This window comes from Corvus cornix, chromosome 3, assembly GCF_000738735.6.
Source record: "Corvus cornix cornix isolate S_Up_H32 chromosome 3, ASM73873v5, whole genome shotgun sequence".
Classification (NCBI taxonomy): Eukaryota; Metazoa; Chordata; class Aves; order Passeriformes; family Corvidae; genus Corvus; species Corvus cornix.
Genome location: NC_047056.1, coordinates 22,789,193 through 22,811,569, shown reverse-complemented (window position 1 = coordinate 22,811,569; position 22,377 = coordinate 22,789,193). Strand labels below are relative to the sequence as shown.

The window sequence follows — 22,377 nt, the reverse complement described above, 5'->3', positions numbered from 1 at the left end:
ACCTTTGCACACTCCCTGCCACACAACCCACCCCCACCAAAAAAATTCCCATTCTTGTGTTACTGCATACTTTGATACTTACATAATACCTACATTCTATTATTGCCTTTCAGCTTTGATAGCAGCAAAAGGAATAGCAACAGCAAACTGACCTTTTGGAGAGCAATTATATTCCTTGCTGCCAATAAATTCCTGCCTTCGTGTCCCATTCACTTTACGTGCCCTTTGTGGACTCAGGAGTTGGACTCAACAATTCTCACAGGTTCCTTCCAACTCAGGATATTCTGTGATGCTAAACCAACATTCAAGGAAAAGGTTTATTCTCTTGAAAGTTTTTTGCTCAAATAAAGATAGCAAGAACATAAATGCAGAACAGCTGGAATGTAACACTTGGGACAAACTGTTTGGTGGGAGGGTGTTGTTTTTCCTTTCTAACTAAATCTTCTAGTAAATGCTACTTTTCTCATCTAGTGCTCAGCTCTGAAGACAACAGTAGTTTCCAGGGCTTTGGTTTTCAATTGTTAAACAAAAGCTTAAAGCTCCCTATCTTTAATCAAGTCCACAAAACTAACCTCCAGTCTTACCTTCCATACACACATGGCCCCCTTGCAGGAAGTATCAAAACCACTTCAGCAGCTTTGAATATTTCATATAAGTAAAGATTCGCTGCTGAGTCAGGCCCTCTAAGAGTCATTAATTGACAAATTTTGCAGCAGTCTGAAAATTTAAGTACACGACAATGCTTTCCCCACCGCTATCTAGAAAAAAAAGTTTGTCACCCTAATTTTCAAGGGTCTTCTCCTTCCTCTCTCTAGCTTTTTACTGGTATGTTTCCCTAAATGTCAAAAATTCCCCCAATTTCAGGCAGAAAAAGTTTGAACTAACTTGGGTCGCAGAATCACTGCCTTCCTTCAGACTTCCTAGAGAAGAGGGACTTTTTTGTTCAGTCTTGGAGTACAATTATGTCAGTCATTTCTAACTTAGAATTGGTTTTTCCCTATAAAGACCAAGAATGGTTTTCTAAGTCATTCAGATATTTGCACATTAGCACAACATAAATCCTTTTGTAATTAGGCCTCCTATCCAGTCCTTCCATGTATTTCCAGAAGATATGTACAAAAAATTCTTTTTGCTGCTATGACATTCTTTTCTGTAATTCTCATTACATTATCTAAGCACACATGCAATTGGAGACATAGCACAGGAACCAGCACTTCTTCTATAGAGCAATGGTGAGGAGAGATTTAAAAGGTTCAGACTAAATGGCTGGGGGGCAGTAAAGTGCCTTTTCCCCTGCACATTCCAAACAAAGCTGCAGGCAGACCTTATGGTCTGTGCCTGGAACACAGTTAATTCAGGAGGAATATTTTTAAGAAGTTATTTGATAATTTAAAACGTAGCCAATCTCCTGATCATGAGTAGGTTTTAACTTTTCAAAGACCTGCAGTAAAGTCGTATTTTCAGATGTTCAGTGTCTCAGCCTGAAAGATCTGCTCCAAAGCAGAGAAACTAGAGCTGCCAAATGAAGCACACATAAACACTTGATTGTTTTTAACAGGGGAGACAAACCCTCACAATTTCTCTAACCACATCAGGATAAATGGCTCAGTCTTTAAGTAAGAGTAGTTCAAAGAGATACTGTCAGTCTCAGGTGGATAAAGCAGCATCAGGCTAAGTGGGAGGGCTTAGAGAAGTTAAAAGCAAAGCCAAGTTGAAAACATTCTCTTAATGGAAGTCCTGCATGACCTGTGCTTCGTTCAGTTCTCTTCAGGGCAGGGACTGTGTGATTTGTCTCAGTCTTCCACAAAGTGCTGAGTGTACGTCAGCACTTCATCCCACACAGTAACAGCGGTGTCAGGGGAGGAACAGCAAAGTACTGAAAACAGAATTGTGTCTCATCCAGGCAGCTTCCCACCAGCTAAACTTCCCTTCTACATAATCCCACTTTCATACTTACACATTAACACAGAAAACATAGCACAGAGCGGCTTTTCTTGCTAAGTCTTATTTTTCTGACTCATTTGTGTTGGAATGAATCACAAATTAATCCATCACCTGGATGAGAGATCATTTTCTACATTTTTTGCTTCTGTTTCTTTGACTCACCAAATCCAAAGACTCTGTTGCATGAACATGAGTAATTCCTGTATGTTAGCAGAAATTTTGCATAGAATTCAAAAGATATATCTTTAATCCCAACAAATCAAACTTCATACAAAATACATTGATTTATTTAAATTTTTACTGCAAACGTGCAAACGTTTGGGTTTTGTTTTTTTTTAATTTGCTTATTTTTGTGGTTTTGTCTTAATTTAAATTAATGGGAAAGGCAATCTTAGGGGACACACAAAAAAAGTACATTTTTTCACTGCTGGCCTATGTGCAATTTCTTCCAACTCAGTACTTGTATTAATCCAAGTCAATCAAAGTCAGTGCTTTCTTCTAAGAACATAAGCCTGAACTGAAAATGTACCTGTCTCTGGGTATTACACAGAACTGATTTGGAAGGATATTATGCAAGTGTACACAATACACTCCAGGGCTACACAATACACTCTTACATGCCAGTCTGCAATTTAAATGATTTCAGAACTTGAAAATGTTTCCTATGAACTGGATTCTTTAAGGATTAAGTGCAGTTTACCTTTGGTTTATGTAATGCTGTACAGCAGTCACACAGACTGATTCAGAGTTGCAATTCATTTCTCCATTGCAAGGAAGATACAGGCTCCATTGCAAGCTGCAAAGGATGCTTTATTACATGACAGCCAGAGCTGAGTAAATAATTCACCTTGAATAATTTGTGCACTTATTTTTTTCATTTTCATTTCCAGAATTCCAGAAAAAAGATTACAGTTTCTGCAACATACCTGTTAACTAAAATTACCCTAAGGAATTTCTCACATGGTCTGCTGTTACATCCCTGGTGTTCACAGCTATGCTTAGTTGCAACTAGTAAATAAAACTTATGGCATAGGTTGTTCAGGCTGAGTGATCAGCAACAATCACGTTTCTTGTACAATACACTTTTTCCCCCTTGCAATACCTTGCTTTATCTGGTATACATTCATCAAGAACTTGGCAAGTTTAGCTAAATATGAAATTAAAAAACAAAATCAGAAACAACCAAAAAACCCCATCCCCTGAAACATTGTTTTCAAACTGAGAGTACAAAGAAGTTAGGGAGGAAACCCTGACCCATCTCCTGAAGCATCCTTCAGTAAGAGTGGTGGTTAAATTACATAATGCTGAAGGAAAAAGAAGTTTAACTGATTTAGAATAGTGAAAAACTTAGTTAAATACATAATCTCTTCTCAGGATAGAGAAACCCTCAGCAGAAGTCTTCACAGCCTGGGGGAGGAAGGTACACACGTGTGGAAGGAAAGGGATTCCTTAGTCCAGAAACTGAAACACAAAAATCTACACACATGCGAAATGAAATCTCACAGAATCACAAATAGATCCCACTTCATGTTAATTTCCTCTCCATTTACAATATTCACAAAGAAAATGACAGAACTCACCAACTTCAGTGAGAGCCAGGGAACTGACTCCAAATTTAAAAAGAAAAAGAAGAAGAAGAAAATAAAAAGTTGTGGAGGGAAGAGGATCAATAGTCACATCCCCGGAGAAGAGCAACAATAAAATGTGTCTATTCATCCAGATACCCAGGGAACAGCCTCATTTATCCCCAGCTATCACTCTGCAGCAACAGAGATTAGGAGTTAGGTTTCCTTAACACTGATTCCTCAAGCAATCTCAGCTGAGTGTTTTCTAAAGTGAGTGTCATGATAAAAGGCAGGAGTTACCAGTAAAGGTGAGGAGAAAATTGGTATCTTTAAGAACATTTTAAAAAAATTCGATCTCAGTGCTTTTTACCTATACTCAAACAGAGCAGCAAGATGTTTTGAGGTTTTCTGCTCATGCTGAACCCAGGTGGTGGCATGAAGGCACACAAACTGAGACATCTTAGTTTGTGTTCTACATTTGTCATGTTAATTCATGAGAGTTCAACATGGCAAAAGATAGCAAGTTCTTGATGTGCAGCATAGACAAGCAGAAGTTACAAATACATAGCACTGAACAGCACAGGTGATTCCAGAACAAAAGAGAATCCATTATCCTCCAGCTTCTCACCTTTTTAGCTTCTTGTGTGGGACAAAGTATCATCAACTTGATTCCCCAGGACTCTAATTTTACCCTATGCTATACATGCAATCCTGTTCAGAAGTAGAGAAAAATGGAACTCGGCATATTTATTAGCCTCCTCTTTTTTCGGTAGACATTCATCTTAGGAGAGCTGAGTGTATGTGTTCAGAAAAAAGTAAGATTATCAAGGTGTTTTATTCTTTTTCCAGGGTGCTATGAGTGACAGGTACTGGATTAAGCCACCATGAGAATCTACCTTATCACAAAAGGGCTTGACAGAATCAAATTATAAGTATCACCTCCTCAGTGCTCCAGCCACCCCATGATTCATCTACATCTATTGGATTATCCCACTCTTTTCTGTTAGCTTTGCCTCAGAATGCTGTTCACACCCCATCAGTTTCTTTTCCATGCCTCCAACCCAAAGCTGCCCTTCCAAGTTAAGGCTCTAGATGTTTTACTTTGACTTTAAAATAGATAAATATTGTTTCAACATGAGATTTTAAATAAATATAACTGGAAAAATTCCAGCAAAGGTGGATTATTACTGGGGGTGGGGGCGGGGACAGTGAGGCAGGGAAGCCAGGCACTTCAAAAACAAGTTTTCTCAAGTCCTAAATGGAATTTCTAATTAAAGGAGATGTCTCAAGACAGGGAGAACCCCAAGAATGACCAGGACCCCATGCTAAGGTAGTTTCCACTGACCAGACAAAACAGGGTTGAAGCAACCAGGAAATGAGACAGTTGCCCTTTAAACCTCTCTAGGATGTGGTAAAACAAACTTAACTGAAGCTTCTTAAAGAATGAGTAGAAGAGGCTATAAAAATGCTGTACGTATCTGTATTTGTGCACAATGCCTATTACCAGCTCTGAAACTCACCTAATATAGCAACGACTTCATCATCCTGGATTACTTCCAAAGAGCCTGAGACCACAAAGCAAAGGCTGTCGACGCTCTCCCCAGCGTGGTAGATCAGGTCTCCTGGAGCACAGTGCACTGTCTGAAATTCCATGGCGAGGGCTCGAAGGCACCCATCGCTCGCCAGCCTGAAGGCAGGGTGCTCCTTGAAAACCTTGCGGTTCAGATGCACGCAGATGTCCGCTCTCATGTCCTTAGGGCAGATCTGCAAAACCTGAGAAGGAAATCAGGCAATCAGTTCCTGTGCATGGCTTCTATGTGCCTGCTATGGCTCGTTTACCACACAAGGTTTAAGAACTGCTTTCCTCCTTCTTGTAAAATTTCTAGTGTCAGTCTGTAAGTTTATTTTTATATTATTTATCCACATAAGCCACAATACTAACTTAGTCTACTTTATAACATCTGAAGGAAAATGCTGTTTTCATCTCAGCAACATGCTCTGCTGGATATTGAATTACCAGAAGTCCTCCAGTTTTTAAGACAATAAAACTTAGAGCACAGCAGTACACAAAGTGTTGAAGAAAAGCTTCCTGAAGAATTGTTTCTAGAGGGCAGGTCACTTTTTTGATAGGCAGATTCCACGAAAAGCCTGCACAAGTTATATGCTTTAACAACTACAACCGATTATTTAAAGTTTAATTAACTTATGATATTAAGAACTGCAGGTATTCAAATTTACCCCTCAGTGGCACTAACAAGTTTTTTGTTTACACAGGGAAGGGACTTAAAGGTATGATGCTGTTTTGGGCAGCTTTTGATCTTCCAAATGCAATGTTCCTCACGGCAATTCATGGTTCTCCTAAGAGAACACAAGCTGATGCTCAGCACAGCGGGTACCAGCCAGGGCCATTTCTGAAGGGTTTTAATATAACACGGACAGCTGAGTGGAAAGCATACAAAATCACTGCTGCACGTACAGACTAAAAGTGGAAAGAAGCAACATGAACAGGGTTTGGGGATAACAAAATCTCCTTGGGGGATAGCCTACGATGAAGCACATCCAGGACATATTATTTGAGAAAAACATTGAGTAGTCTAAGTCGGCCTCTTTTTTTTTTTAAATTTTCTTAGTAGTAACTATTCCATCCAATTAAGGGACATTCTGGTTGAGCTTCAGAGTTACTCCCACTTATTTTCCTAGATGGAAAGAGAAGACTGTCTCACTGCAAATACTCCTAGAAAACATAAAGGCACATGACACAGGAAGTACTATGGCTATGCCTACACTTTGAAACGGGGTTCTGTGCAAGATCTGAGCAGAGAACCAAGCTGGTAATTCTGTGCATGGCACTGGTTCCAGTTATCATGCCTGGTACTCCAAAGACAAATAACTCTACCACCAATATCATCATCTTTGGCCCACCTCCAAACAGACCTTTTATTGCCGATACTACTTTTGAAAAGACATATATTTCTATAGTGCTTAGGTGTAGGGCACCCATGGATGATTTTTCTTGGCTGCCCTGTACAGAAGAGCTGCCAAACCTGCCAGTTCTCAGTTTTCCAGGCTCACAGAAATGGGCTGGGGCAGAAAGACCAGCATTTAACATGGATCGCAGGCAGGAGACATATCTGTCTTTTCCATTATCTCATTTACTCTTGTGACAAAAATATTCTCTAGTGGCATATTCTTGCCAAATTTTGCTACTGGAATTACACACACACTTTGCAGCTACCTGAGTATCACACACAAAAAGGGTTGTTGTAACAGAAATAGTAGCAAAAAGCCATGAATATACAAGAGAATATTTAAAATTATGCTGTTATCCAAAACCTTTTTTGGACAGCAGTCTTAGAGGAAGTTAACTAATTTTCCATTCTCCATTTAAAGATGTCTCCAGACTTAAAAAAATGAAAGGGGTTTAAGGCATTTGGGAGTTACAGACAAATGGAAGAAGACTTCCATTTGTATGGGAGGTATCTTCATGGACCAACTTTAGAATCTTTCAGTAGCTCTTGGTTAAATTTTGTTGTACGGGTGTTTTCTAGACTTGTAACTTAGCATGTGTGCAGTTAACACTGAATTGACAAATTCGTGGCCTACAAAAGAGTGGTAAGATCAGTTCAGTGCTCAGTTCCTATTTAAATCTTTGCCTCATCTGTAGGAAGCTGCGCTGTGTTTCAGAGGAGCACAACTACCACGGCTCTGTCTCACAAGCAATACATGTTTTATTCATGGCAAGACATCCCAGAAGTTATACACAGGCATCAAACCAACAGAGCTCAGACCTGGGAGTTTATGGCACAGCCAACCATAGCTTTTGCTGTGCAGATGAAAGCTGAGCTCTTGGTTAAGCAGTCATGGCCAGTGGCAGCTCAGCTATGAACGAACCAGTTATTGAAAACAGCACCATATTAACCTCTTTGAGACCTCCTGAGAATTAGAGACTTTTCTCCTGTTTATTAAGATAATTCTCAAAGACTACACTGGGAATTGTTGTGCCCAGTTTGATTATTCTGCTGTCTCCAACTGCATCCTTAAAGCATTTCTCTCTTTATCAAAGGAAGCCAAGAATGAACTTTGAAGATAAGCTAAACCGCCCCCCCCCCCCCCCCCCCCATGTTTTACATAGCAATTTTTTCTTGTTGTTTTGTAAAAATGATGACAGGAGTTTGTACTGGGGGCTGAATGAAAGCACCAGCACTCATTACACTATGTATCCTCAGATGTCTCTCCACCTTCCCCAAGTGCACCTACTTCAAATCACAACCCCACACAAAGACAGATTGTGAGAAAACATGCAGAACAGCTTCTAATCAGCACTACCCAGCACTAAAATACCATTTCTTTCTGAAAGCCAGTGTGACAGACAGTGCTTACAGAATCGTGTCTGGGATTTAAAAATGGCAGATATGCTGAAGACCTTTTAGGAAAGCAAACAGTGCCCTGTGTGCCCCTCAGTCTCCAGACAGTTCAGTGCAAGGCCACATCTGTTCTACTCCTTCATAACGATGCTTTAACAGCTGTACAGAAATGACACTGTTTGCTCTTTAACTGCATCACTCACAGTTCAGAATACTAAGCTAACCTGCCAACCAGGAGACTGGTGACCAGAGCATTGGTATGATTTCCTGAATGATCCACCCCAAAAATCATGTCTCTTTACAAGCAGAAGAAAAACTGTATCTCCACAAAAGCTGGCAACTAATATGAAAGCGACAAGGAATTACTTTTGTACATTTGCCATGGTGAAAGGCCGTCTGTTATCTTAAAAGACACAATGGGAATTTACTTGTAAATTCAGTGAATCAGAATGATAACATTTGCCTTACATAAGATAGATTTCAAGCAATACATTATTAAATACTTCCAGTTTTCATTAATATCTTTAGCCTGCACACAGAATATTACATTCAAATTCTCCAATGACAAAAAAGAATTACTTTGTTTTCAGGCCCACAGAGCTGCAAACAACCTCACAAGAAACACTGCAAAAAAATCTCATTTGGAAAAATTGTGAGGTTGTGTTACAATATGGAACTTGTTATTTACTTATCACCTTTATTTATTGTAAACCAAGCTTTTTCCTTTATAATTTTTATACTATTTTATGCCATTTCACTAGCAAAACATACATACTTTTACCACTAGCATATGTTTGTATGATGGAATAGCTGAAACACTGTATTTGAAAGTTTAAAATTACGGGAAGCTACTACTTAGAACTATTTAAAGAATATTTGTCTCCTTTACTAAGACAGTACCTCCTGTTTATTTTAATGGACTACTTTCAGGATGTGACTTCTTCCCTTGCAGTTTAATTTACTTACCTTTTCAGTATCTATTCCTCTGGACATTGACCAGGTGGAAACGATGTAATCCATCACACGTTCACTCAGTCCTTTAGGGACCTGGTAGAGCTTTAAAAAGTCCCGGACACTGTTCAGCATTTCATGGTATCTGTTTGTGTTAGCATACATTTGCTGAAATATGGTTGTCACATTACCAAAAATGGTGGCATACAGAAGGGCTGTGAAAAAGAAGAAAAACCACAGAGATAATACACGGTAAGTTGTGATGATCAGTCTGTGTTCCACTGGGCTTTAAGACTGGAAATGCCAGGCTCATAAAAATGCATGCAAATACAGGTGCTTTATTAGCAAGGCATGATGAGCGCAAGTGTTTTATAGGTCACCTTCAGCACTACAAATTGAGGACCACCGCCTATTTTTGTAAGAACAAGTCCTGCATCAGAATTCCTGAAACACAACTGTTTGTCTTTGTCAAACAATTCAGTAGTACCCAAAAACCTTATGAAACCACAACAGAAGACAGAAGAATTTTAAGAGAAATAGCTTGACAGCAAATACTTTAATTTTTTGTCTCAGGTTTATAGTGCCTGTGTTGAAATACCGCCAGTGACAGATTTGCAGGCTTTAAGTGCATTATCACAGTAGTAAGCTGAGTCATCGTTACCCACCTCGGTGTGACAACAACAATGCATCAAAGCAGAAGATGGAATATGTAATAAACAGCTACCATGGGTCAGTAATTCATAGACATAAGTTTAATAATACATAAAAACTCGCATTACGTTTTATATTCTTCAGGCAAAAGCACAGCAAGGTCTGAGGCAAGAGCTAGAGCCCTCAGAGGCAGACCTCTGAACAGCCCTCCTGACTTCATGCAACACAGTTATGAAGCCAGCTGGTTCCTCAAGATGGGTTTAAGAATAAACATGAGGAAGAAAAAAAGGCAATGTTTCAGGCGTGGAGAGAAGCAGATGAAAACACACAGGACTTGAGAAGATCCATCTGCTGAAGCCCAAGACAGAGCAGCAGGCTGGTGGCAGCCTCAGCGGCCAGGTTTGATAGCTTGCAGAGGCCGGGGCTGAGGCTCTTCCAGCCAATCCAGCCCTGAATGAAATGGAAAGACAGGAAGCCTCAAGGGGAGCTTTCCTTTGTTGTGAATCAGGTCAGTGATATGTGACAGGTTGGCTGTAGAGGGAGAGGAACAGTCAGACTGCAGATGCAATGATAACCACCTGTAAGTGCTCTGGCTTGCTGAGTCAGTTCTTCCTCTTAATCATTTCCTGTCCCCCAAAACAAGCACCAAACTGTATCATATCTTTTCCATTCAAGACAAATAAATGAGAAGCCATATTTACAAAAAACAGATTCTGCCTTACTGAAATACCCCTTTTTGCTGTTTATTTACTCCCTCACCAGCTATTAAAAAAATCTTCATCCCACTCCTTCCCTTGAGAATGCAGGTATTTATTCAGGTCAGCGTTACAGGCAGATATCCTTAAGCCAACTAAGATGCTCCAGGATTCTATGACCAACAAAAACCTTTGATATTGTGCAAAATAAACTTACAGGACTGTCTTTGCCCTGATCATTAAGAGATGTAATTTAAATTTAGGCTTGCTCAAGGCCTTTACACTGCTGATTTTCTGCAGAATTCCTTCTTGATGCTGCATGACTTCTTTTCTTTTCATGAATTTCTGTAGAGAACAGCTCTCCCTTTTTCCATCTACTCCTCTGTAAAAACAGGTATAAAAATATGCAGAAAAAGGTGCACACTCAGTTTAAAGAAAAGTGGAGAGCATGTCATGAATAGGGATACAATGACCAGAAACATATATTTTCTCTCTTTAACCTTAACTTGTGCCTGAGCAAATCATACCAGGAAGTCCAATGCAATGAGTAGCAAAGAATGATAAAAGGCTTTAAAAAACAGTTTTACCATAAGAGCTCCTTAATCCATGAGTATTTTGTATTAGAACAGCATTACCTCTCTCTAAGTCCTGGTTTGCTCTCTGTTAGGCAGGTGCAAACACAACCCTACAGGAGACTGCAGCAGCACAAGGCAGCCAGCACAGCACTGGAATAGGTGACAAATTAGGGAGAGGGTGGCAAGCAGATTCTTATCTGTAGATTTCTGGACAACCACATTTGTGTCCATACAACTCTCTCTTTGCTCTCTGGCAAACAGTGGAACCTGGGAGTTCAGTACCTTGGCACATATAGCTCCATGCCAGCACAGGTAAAACGGAGTCCCCACTCTGTCCCATTAATGTCCAGCTACACGAAGCCTAAAGAAAAACCAGAAATTTGGTCCTATATTTTGATTATTATGAAGCAAGCAATTTCCACTGCAAATTGAAGCTCCAGTATGACAATTATCTTGGCAAGAAAAATTATTCATGCCTAGATTTTTTTTTATTCCCAAACTCACAATCCTTAATTTATCATTAGCTAACCATTTTATTACTATTAAAGACACATTAAAGCCAAGGATTTTTGCAGCCTTATATTGAGTAGATACATTAGCATATTAAACCTTGAACTCCTCTGCACAGAAATAGCTGGCTGTGTGCCTTTCCTTCCATTCAAAGGAATAATGAAATGAACCCACTGCAGTAGACTGCAGCCCCAGAATGATTTCAGAAACACACACTCTACTAAAGGAAGAAAGTTGGGCTGTTTATGTCAGAGCAAAATCTCCAGCATCTCCTCTCCAGGAATGTCAAGATCCCTCAGAAATTATATAGCCCTCACCCCCTGACATTGATATTCTTTTCTGACAATAAAGGAAAACATGTTGTCCCCAACAGTGTGGCTGCTCCTTTACACTGCAGTCTGTGATACCCCATTTAAGCGTCACAGATAGGACCACAGTAATTGCAGTAGCAAATTACCCACAAGTGAATCATGAAGGTCAGACACAGGTTGGAAAGGTCACCAAATCATCTGCTACTTTAAATGATGTAACAAGTGAGAATAGAGAAATAAATACAAGCCAGTGTAGGCCTCAGCTACCACAGTAAAAGATCTGGGGTCTGATTTTAGCATTATAAGAGGAAGAACTTCTATCTGTAAGAATGAGAGGTTTACAATTACCCCAATTACAGATGTAAGTGCTGCATTCGGTTCCTGAGATGAATCATCAGATTGATGATGATTTGTTCAAAATGCACTCATCCAGTGGCCTCGCACACAAAATGTGCGCAGAAGAACTACACAGCAACAAGTGAGACCAACTAGTGAACAATCTCTTATATCTTTCCCCCAAGACTTGAAGTGCTTTCTGAAAACAAACTGCCTTCATTTTTGCTGTCTGGAAAGCTGATCCAGAAAGTCTGTCTGTCTGCATGTAAATTCCACTTAACAATTAAAAAACCAAAATAAACCCTTTTTACATACTGCACTAACCTAAGTACTGTTCAAAGAGCAAGAACCTCCATTTGCAAATAGTAGATGATCTAAATGTATAATTGCACTTTTGCTTCACCAACAAGTTCCTAGTTTACAACAAATTATTCAGTTCATAGAAGGCTGAGAGAAAGCACAGCCTTGAAAATCTGTTGCAGTGTATGACTTCTTACTGAATACGAAACACAATCGTAAATTAACCACAAAAACTGCATGTCTCAAGGGCATTTTTCAGATAACACATTGTGAGGTCACACAAAATTAACACTGATCAGATAAAAAGAAAAGCAGAAATTAATAATTGTATGGATCATCTCATAATTATATGAGAAAATGACATTATTTTCAAATGTGCAATTAGAACAATATAAGAGTTTATAATTGCTTGAGATTAGGGGTCTTGATTAGTGGTAATTATGCCTACTTATGCGTAGAGAGCATGCAGTTAAAAGGAAAACACTGAACTGTTAAATACAATATACAAGAAAATACCAAACTGAACAGGTATCTTAAAGAATTGTTTACCAAACTAGTTTTGATAGAATTGTTATTTGTAGTCTTGTCACCTGATATCAAAGCTTCAAAAACAAGATGGACTTATCAAGTATCTACACAACCTTCTAGAACAGTACAGACAGACCCAAAGCTGCTTAATTTGCTACTTCTTAAGAAGCTTTGTGTATTATAAAGTTTCCTATTTGTAATCTTTTACCTACCTTTTGTTTTTTTACTAACACAATATATAAAGATATAATTCAATTTAGGTAGTAAAGAATAAAAGTAAACAACTTAGCCAAAATCTAATAGGTCAATTAATTTTCTGCACTTCATGACTTTTCACAATATATATCCAGAACATTTTCACCTGCTATAAAACAAATTACAATTGCTAGTCTTAATATGTACATCACTTCCTGAATTTCACAACCTGGGAAAAAGACTTTTTTTTAAGTGAAAGTAAATTCCCAGAGGAGCTCTCCCCCACGCTGTCGCAGTAACTGTTAAATCCTGCTCTTCCCACGGCTCTCTATTCTCCTGGACTGAAACAATACACTGCTTCACCTCCCTCTTTCATGCCACCAGCTTGTAATTTGCACCTCCGAAGCAAGGCAGTAGCAATGGCAAAGATCAGAGAACTGGCACACTACTGAGCAAGTCTGAAAATCAATTTAACGGCAAAGAGCAAAGCAGAAAGCTGGAACAGGCCATGAGGGACATGCACGTCAATCCACGTGGCACAAGCACTTCTAAGATGAAAGATGAGAGACCACAGGCAAATTTTATTAAACTCTTAGTCGAATCCTACTGCAAATCTTCTCACTCTCATCATCACATTTGATGAAATCACCCTGCTGGCAGCAAAATTGGGACAGAGAAGGACAACAGTGGGCTCCAGCTACAACGGAAATGTCTCCCCTGCAGAAGGGTAGGACACCAGTGAGGATACAGTTGATAAAGGCTAAACAACAGAGCATCAGCACATGGGGTTTTTTCATCTTCCCATCACCAAAAAAACAAGAACTGCAATGAAGTGAATGTCAGAGACATAAACAAGGGAACAGCTGCTCTGAGAAGCCACTTAAGCAACTACCAAGGACTGGAGTAGTAGAAACATCTGTGCACCTTAAAATAGGCTGTCTGCAGAGTGTAAGGGCAGAAAGCAAAATTAAGAACAGCTAAGGAACAAACACCACAAGCAGCTCCCACTGCTTCTGTCCTCACACCCTTTCCTAACTCTGCGAAATAAAAGGAGCCTGCTACTCCAGCAGCACAGACATATGAACTCCTGTTACCTCATCAACTTGCAATGACTTACATTTTGCCAGCTTAAGACTTAATATGGAAGAATAGAGGCAAGTGTTGGCAATTACCAAACTTTCCAAAGATGCTGAACTCCAGCGTGCCTTAGGGATGCTTCAAAACCCAAGGGCTTTTTATTTTGATCTGGAAGGACCCACACAGCTGGTAGCAGCAGTCACAGGTGTTTTGGCTCACAAGCATCACGCACAGTATAACTCTCTAACAGGTTTTGCTGTTGCCTTCAGCATGTTTGGGCTAAGATAAACAGCGTGGAAGAACGTACATAGCAAAACTGATCAGAGGCGCAATCAGAGCCAGAGTGAGTACAAGCCAATAGAACAAACTTCAGCATCAGCCCTACAAGAAAGCTTTTCAACATAAACAGCTCTCTCCAAACTGGCAGTGAAGGGCCAACACCACTCTGCTCTCTATGAAAGGCTGCATCTTGGATTAAAAAGCCTGCTTACAAAAAGAGAAGATGAAGCCTCCTGCCAATCCATACAAAGGAAGGGTGGTGGCAATTACCTCCCTGGCCAAGGCTCCAACCTCTGCACAGCACCACTTGACTAATTAACACAGTCCTGTGGAGCACTCCCTTGGAGGACAGAGGCCTGAGAGCAAAAAGACTCTCCCAGAGATAAGTAACCTTCCTCAAGGTCATGGTGAGAAAGTGAACCACCCCCAGCATGCCTTGTTTCTATATGGCAATAGCCTGTACCCAGTTGGCTAGTTGGTTTCTACCCCACCCCCTGCCTTTCCCATAAAAAGCCCCCTGTTTCTGCCCCTGATGAGGGAGCCTTTGTCCATGGCCTCCCCTTCACAGGGGCTGCTGGACAATGAAAGCCACCTCTGTGGAATTGCCATACGAGGCTCCTGTCTCTCTGTCCCCGGGTTCGCCTTGGGTGATTTCACGGGGAGCTGAATCACAAGAGCTGGAATCGCTTGTAGCTGAGAAGGTGCTACACTTGCTGGGATCACCTGCTGCCCAGGGAGGCCTGCTGCCACTGCCCCTGGAAGAATTAATTGTTCTTGGGAGGACACTCTCTCTAGGAAGGTTGTGGCACACCGGCACTGAGCAGCATCAGACCCCCTGCGATACAGTCCCACTAATTAACACTGTAAAATCTGGATTTTGACAAACTGAGAAGTGTCCAAACAAGTAAAATGGCAGGAATCCTGATTCACAAAGCTCATCACTCATTTGTTTTGACAGCTACAGTTTAGTATTATATTTACCCTGAAAGGTGCCAACAGTCACCGGGGGGGATTTAATGGCAGCCATAGACTCCACTGCAGCCAATGTGCTTGCAGAAAAGCAGATGACTAAAGTAATCAGATGCACAAGTCAAAAGTAGCCTGTGAGGACTTAGATGTGTTTTTGGTTGCAAAACTAAGGAGTAAGAATCTGGTTATACGCTACAGTTCTGCTGTAAAGGGACACCTACAGAAGACAACAGAAGCATGATGCCAAAAGGAATTAAAGAGAAGAGCATCCTGGATACAGTGAGACTTAAGCTGATAGTCTTTGAAATCCCTAGCCACGAGTGTCTCTCAGGAAAACAGGGCTGCACACTCTTATTCTATAAACAAACAGCACTTGCAAACCAATGAGTTCACCTGACTCTTCTTACTTAAATTACCTGAAGGCATCCATTTCTCTGAAAAGCCCAGCACTTCCACTGACTGGTGAGTCCCAGTGAGGGTAGCAGCATTTTACATCCAAAAGTGCATCATAAACCAGACGGGAAGATGTATGTTCTGCCTCAACTTGCAGGTAAATTTTTAAACCTGACAGAAAGCTATGACTAACTCCAAACACAGTAATACCTACTCATTTATTGAAATTAGGGCCTTAGCCCTTGATAGCAAACAGACTTTCCAGGAACTGTTTAATCAATGAGTCCACAGAAAGCTCCTTGCAGAATCAAATTTTTTTTCAGTCAACATATAACAATATGGAACAGCAAGATCTGAAATGGGAAAAGCCGTCATGGTAAATCAAAGGTAAGACTAGAGAAAAAGGAAGATTCTACAGAAAGTGGAATTTCCCAATTACCTCTCCAAATTTTATTCCCCACAAGATAGGTTTACCTCTGATAAGGTAAAACAGAATGTCAAGGAAATGTACCGATTTTCACAACTAGTTACAACAACTACAGTTCCTGTAAAGAACAGCATATGTATCCCAACATCTTCAGGAATGTCCTAAGGGATTAGTCTAGAGCAACACTGAAGTACACATGCTAAAAACATGGAGCATCATCAAGATCTTGCTGCATGTGCCAGTTTGATTACCAAGAGGAAACTAAGTGTACACACAGATAACAGCTGCAAAATCTATCTCTATTCCAAACATACCAGGGCAGACTCACCAGTGGGACACTTTTACCGACACAGGATAACTTCAGCTCAATGTTTTCACTAGCAGGTTTAACCATGATGAGAATTAATAAAATGCCAAATCTGATTAAATCCTCTGCAATTTGTGAGAAAGGACACTATTTTACTGTTTTGTGGAATTTTATGGACAATAAAATTTAAATTGTCTAGAAAATTGAAATGGATTTCCATTTCATTTCCCAGCACTAATGAACAGATCACCATTTAAATGATGACTGAGCCATTTAAGGGCATAATTTTTCTTCTACAGTTTATACAGGGTAATGCATGGCCATTTTCAATTACTTGGTTAAAATTAAATCTCCAGATACTGCTTCTAGATTTTTACTCATTTACACCAATATGAAGGCTTTTTCTTTCAAAGCTCGTTTTTATCTACCCTCAACTTAGCTCAAATGGTTTCCCCCAATTAAACACCAACTCTCATTTTAAAATCTATTACTGAAATAGAACTACGCAAACAAAAGAACAGAAACAAAAATCAAAAGCCACGGTTAGAAAAAGTTCTCTTCATGTGAAACTGCTCACCTATGTAGTTGCTAGTATTCCTCTGTTCACCCTATTTCCTCTGGGACTTGTATGATCCTTTCTACGAGGCCTTGCAGGAGGGAAATCTAGGAGATCATCTGTTATCCAAACTTTCTGGTCCTTTCCCTACAATGCTGCCACACGTACTGCTCGACTTTGCCCTGCTGGCTCAGGCCTGTTCCTGTTGGCAACTATTTGGCCCATTTTTGCAATAACCTGTCCATGGCCTTTGACAATCCAGAACTGGATCTGAATTTTGCACACCAAAACCACCATCCAGCATTTATACATAATAATTTCTAGACAAAATTTGCCCCCCAACAGTGAGGTAACACAAGAGTTTAATGGCTAAACTCACTTGCAAAGTCCAAGCAAAATTCTCCAGCCTGATTCCTTTTGGTCATTGCTCCAACCTCATTTAATTAAGGTATCTACATTTGAGTGCAGTATTTAGAGTAATTCTTTGTTCTGAATGATAATTGGATTCAGGTGGCTTCTCTCTACTCCCACCAGAGAACCCATGTGGGAAGTTTGTAGCTGGCTGCATTTCTTGCTGAGCACGTTCAGATCTGAACCCACCAGTGACACCACAAGGAGGAAGGACCCAAGACTTCCCCTGAGACTGCAGTGATCTCACTTCTCATTAGGCTTAAAACCTCTACTCAGCTGTGCTTTAAACACTGCTGCAAGGTGTGGGCACATCTGCCTGTGATGAAAGTTAAGGACACAGTTCGGAGAAATACCAAGGCAAAGCTTTCTCTTCAACCACTAACTTTCATCCAGTGACTTACAAAAGCTTCAGCTGTCTATGTAGCAAGTACAGCACAGTCTTTTTTTAGGTTTTGTCTTCTCTGAGAACATAAGAAAAGGTAAAATTTTAATGCCTATAAATTACCCCAATATAAAAGCAGAGTGGGATGGAGGTACTATGGTTTCATTGTGAAGTGAACCAGAGTGGGCGGTGGAGTGCTGGCCTCAACCAGACAGCTGATGGAAAAATTGCATATCCCTTGTCTCACAGACTCCAGAGAGAAGAAACTTCTTTGGATTAACTGTATTGTCCCCAAACCTAAAACTAGTTAAATAAAACCATGAAAACAACAGCAAAGTGTGTAACTGGAAGCCTGTGTCTTTCGTAGCTCACCTGGTTCACACTCAGCAGGCCCTTCAAGCTGACTTTGCTCTGAGCCATCACACTGCGAAACCAGCAGTGACCTCTGCAGTGGCCACACACCAAAGAGGTTGTGCCAATCACCCAGGAGCCTCCAGGTCTGCTCAGGTGACAGATCAGCCAGCAAGAGTTAAGGGCATGGCTGCACCTGACAGGATTAGTGGATACTGGACATAAGGACAACAATTAATTGTCACTTCACATCTCCTCTACTGTGAAATTAAGCCCCTAAAGCTATTGCACTTAACTGGACTGTGCTGCACCTGCCTGCTTTGCCTCTCTGCAGCTCAGTCTGAAGCCTTTGATGCAACAAAACCTTGGGGTGTTGTTACTTCAATAATCACAGCCAGACTGTGAGGTGCTCATCACTGACCCGCCAATCCCTTCTTGCACATGCACAACTTTTACTTCTGGGTGCAACAAGTATAAATAAGTTGTGTGACTATACAGGTTCCATACAGGATTTTCAAACGCTTCCCAAACAAACCTAAAGTCAAAGTGGTCCAAAAACTCCCCTTTTCTGGTATCACTAAACAGTTACAAAGATTTAATGCTGTTCGTAACACAAATAAGAATAATGAATTTTGGAATCATGTTGACTAAACCAATGAGGTCAAAGATGACATTTACAGATGAAGACTAATTTGGGGTGGTAAAAGAATAATTGTCACTGGAATGACAAGGTCTGAGTCCTGCTCCTCCCACACACTAATCACAGGTGTGCTTGTAGACCAAAATCAATAGGTGCACACAGTATGTACAGGAATGTGACATGGGAATGGCTCGTAGACAGTGGCTTCTCCAGGGGGCCCTGCTTTATTGACAAGTGAAAAGACAGGCTAGTGAAGACACATATGGCTTATCAAAAAATAACTGGAACAACTCTTTGTGTTTTTAATGACAAACAATGGATGACTGCGACTGTGATGAGGACTACTTGATGACTGTGAGAGGAATACTTGCCTCTGGAGTGGTGGAGAGGGTTACAGCCCACCTTTCTGAAATGGGTATTCATTTCTGTTCTTATAGCTCCAGTCTTAAAAGTACTTCTCTTCCAGGCTGAGTCTGCTGTTTTATTAGAACTCAGCAGGACTAAAAGCAGCAGTAAACATGCATACAGCAGGGAGTTCCACACCTCACTTCTAAAAAGGATTATATTTATCATTATATTCAGGGGTAGATGTTATTGCATAACAGATACTGCCTAAATTCTTTCTAAAGTAAACATTACATAGAAATCATCTGACCTCTCTAAAAGAGGTCAGGTAGCTGCATTTTGTGCTTTGTTAGCAAGTCACCACAAAATGCAAATATATTCGCACATAAACAAACATACATAGTCAGAAGTAAGGATGTATTACTATCCCACTGGGACCTTTTTAGAGAACTATTCTGCTTGTGCAGTGCCTGCACCAGTGAGGCACACAGGAATGGCATTTGCAGATGCTAATAAGCTGAAGCTGGCCAACAGAAAGTACAGGGGACTCTCAAAGGTAATGAAATACCTCTGTCAGTAATTTGCAGCTACAAACCTCATCCAATATTTAGGCACACAAAGCTTTTCCTTGCTTAGGGAAGAACGATTGGGAAGACTTCAACTGTGCTCTCCTGCAATCAGCAAACCTCCAGGATACAACAGATATGTGTTTCAAATATCAGTGCAGGAGCAGAGACCTGAACTCAGGTCTTCTATTTTTCTGAAGAGTTCCTCCACCTAAAGGTGGCTGGCTATTTTGAGTCAAAGAGAAAAGAAAGGAAAAGAGTTTTTACTTTTTGTATCTAAGAGCTGTTCCAGTCTCCATAAATATAGCAGGGGTGTGTTCCCAACATTTCCACATCCTTGAAGCCTTTGAACCATGAAATAACGGATTAGAATGGAAGAGGCAGATATCTCTGGCCATAAACACAGACTTCTCTGCTCTCACCTCTCCACAGAGTAATGTGTTTTCTGGCAGGCTTGCTCAGAGAAGCTTTACTTGGCCAGCCACAGCCAAGTACTATCCTAGCACTCCCAAGAGATCCTAGGAAAAAGGTAATTTCTAAGATTTGTTGAAGTGATTTCACAGACGTGCATGAACAAAGTCTTAGGAATCACAGGGAAATAAGGCAGTTTCAGCAACTGGTGAAATTAACCAAAATCTCAGCATAAGTAAACTCTAGCGCATCATCAGGAGTCAAACCTCAGAGTAAACTTTTCATCACTGTGACATGGGGTACACAACAGAAGAACAATGGCTCCTCCTGAATTTAAATTCTGATCTTTGGATTCCAAAAGGAAAGTCCCCTCAGATGCCCACTGTGCTGACACAACACTGGGTCTAGCTTAACCCTGCAGCAGTCCCATGGCAGTCACTAAGGTCACATTCCCAGATAATTCTTACAGATCAGGCGTAAGTTTCACAACATCAGAGGACTTCCAGAAGAGTTTTAGCAGTTGTCCCAAGTCTTTTCCTTGTTTAAACACTGAAGAACTTGCCTTCTGTAATTCTCTGCCACATACAGGATCACCTAAGTAGCACCTTAAATCTTCCAGATCTTCTTGAATTCTTCCTTCCCACTGATGGAGGCAACAAGGAAATCTTACAGCTCATTGGAGACGAATAGTAAGATTTGGGCAAACAATATTCCATGTCATTTACAGGCATTGAAGTCGTCAAAGTATAAAGAAGTAAAAATGCAGGAACTTATTTTAGCACCTAAACTGTGGTAATAACCTGCATGCTCATCTTTTGAAAGCTATGTGAAGAACTGTTTGTAACCTGTGTGTGCTGCCATGAATATTCATTTACTGGTCTTCAGCACAAGGCAAGGATAGAATGCTTTTCAACAGCTTGAATTTTTGATATTGTATAGCTACTACTGGCTGACAGATATTAATGATTCTTGACAGAATGCTTATCTTTGAGCTGTTGCTGTAATCAATCAGCAGAAGAGCAGCAGGCTATTAAAATATTTTTCCGTCAAGCTCTCTTGACATGCTTTGAATGGTACACAGCCTGGATGGTAGGGTTTGGATTTTTTTAGGGTTTTTGTTTGTTGGGGTTGTTTTTTGTTTGTTGAGTTTGGTTTGATTGTTTTTCTGGTTGTTTTTTGGTTGACTCTGTTGTTGTTTTGGTGTTTTAATAAAAGACTCCACCTGAAACCACACAGCTGGATTTTCTTGATCAGCACCTCTTGAAGCTGTCCTTAAATATCAGCCCTGATGCTGATCATTCAGAATGTAGTCACCATGGTTCCAGCTCCTTCTGACAAATGTCCCTCTGTCTTCTTTCTATCCTGCCTTTCTCCATCGACACATGCACACACACTCTTCTTTAAAGCCATTTCTCCCTGTCAGATTCTTGTCATCTACCTGGCCCATAATTACTCTTTATGCTTCCTTCCAGAAGTTCTACCCCCTCCTGTTTTCTCTCACTTCTTCCAATTTTCTATTCAATACCCTGTCTTCCTCCAGCCGTTCAGAAACCTGACATGGAAGCAGTGATTTAACAGTCCCTCTGCATCACAAAGCCTGTAAAATTTAAATCAACAGCTTAGCAAACCCATCAAAGAGGCTGCCAGACCTTCTTGGCCTCCATAGAGAAGCCTAATGACTAGGAGGGAATCAAAGTTAAATTAGATGGTCAGGAGAATTGGGACTCTTCACAGATCAGAGGAGGGGAAGAAGGGAATATGTAAGCATGGGGTGGAAGAGCAGAAAAGGAATGCAGGTGAGGTTAGGAACACAGAACACAAAGGAGAAACTGATGACTGAACTCATGAAAAAAGTACAGAGAGAGTTCAAATGTCCAGTTTTCTGCACAGGCTTGGCTTTACTGATATTAATACCCTCGAAGATTAAAAGACACACTTCAGTAGCACTGCAGAGGGAGGCAATAGATACACAGTGGTGTGGTGCGTACAGAGCACAGTGAAAGCCATTCTGGACTAGTAAGACGTGAAGAATTAAGAGTGGCAAGACAGGCAAAGCAGAAACCAGGAGCAGCTTGCACATGGCCACAGAGGAGTGTGTGACAGAGCTGGGAACTCAGCCCAAACCTGCCAGCTCAGGGCCTCTCCCTTGTGCACCAGCTCCACACTGTCAGCACTGAGGAGACGAGCAACAGGGTTTTTTCACCTTTTGCTTTGCCCATTGCCTATCAGCTTATTTCCTTTGCAGGTCATAACACATGTTTGCTGTATCCAGAAGCTTCTACAGATTCTAGAAGGCAACAATCACCAATCTCTCTGAATGTTTGGTAATCAAACTCCA

The 22,377-nt window shown here is 40.6% G+C and overlaps 1 protein-coding gene across 1 annotated transcript in view; it reads right to left on the bottom strand.

The window, feature by feature from the left end:
• The window catches only part of KCNH1 (potassium voltage-gated channel subfamily H member 1), a 177,329-nt gene that overhangs the window by 84,624 nt on the left and 70,328 nt on the right, over nucleotides 1-22,377 (bottom strand). The window contains exons 8-9 of the mRNA XM_039569735.1: nucleotides 8,840-9,039; nucleotides 5,030-5,282 (exon numbers count right to left, since the gene is read on the bottom strand). Of these exons, the coding sequence (XP_039425669.1) occupies nucleotides 5,030-5,282; nucleotides 8,840-9,039 (453 nt within the window). The remainder of the gene's footprint in view (nucleotides 1-5,029; nucleotides 5,283-8,839; nucleotides 9,040-22,377) is intronic.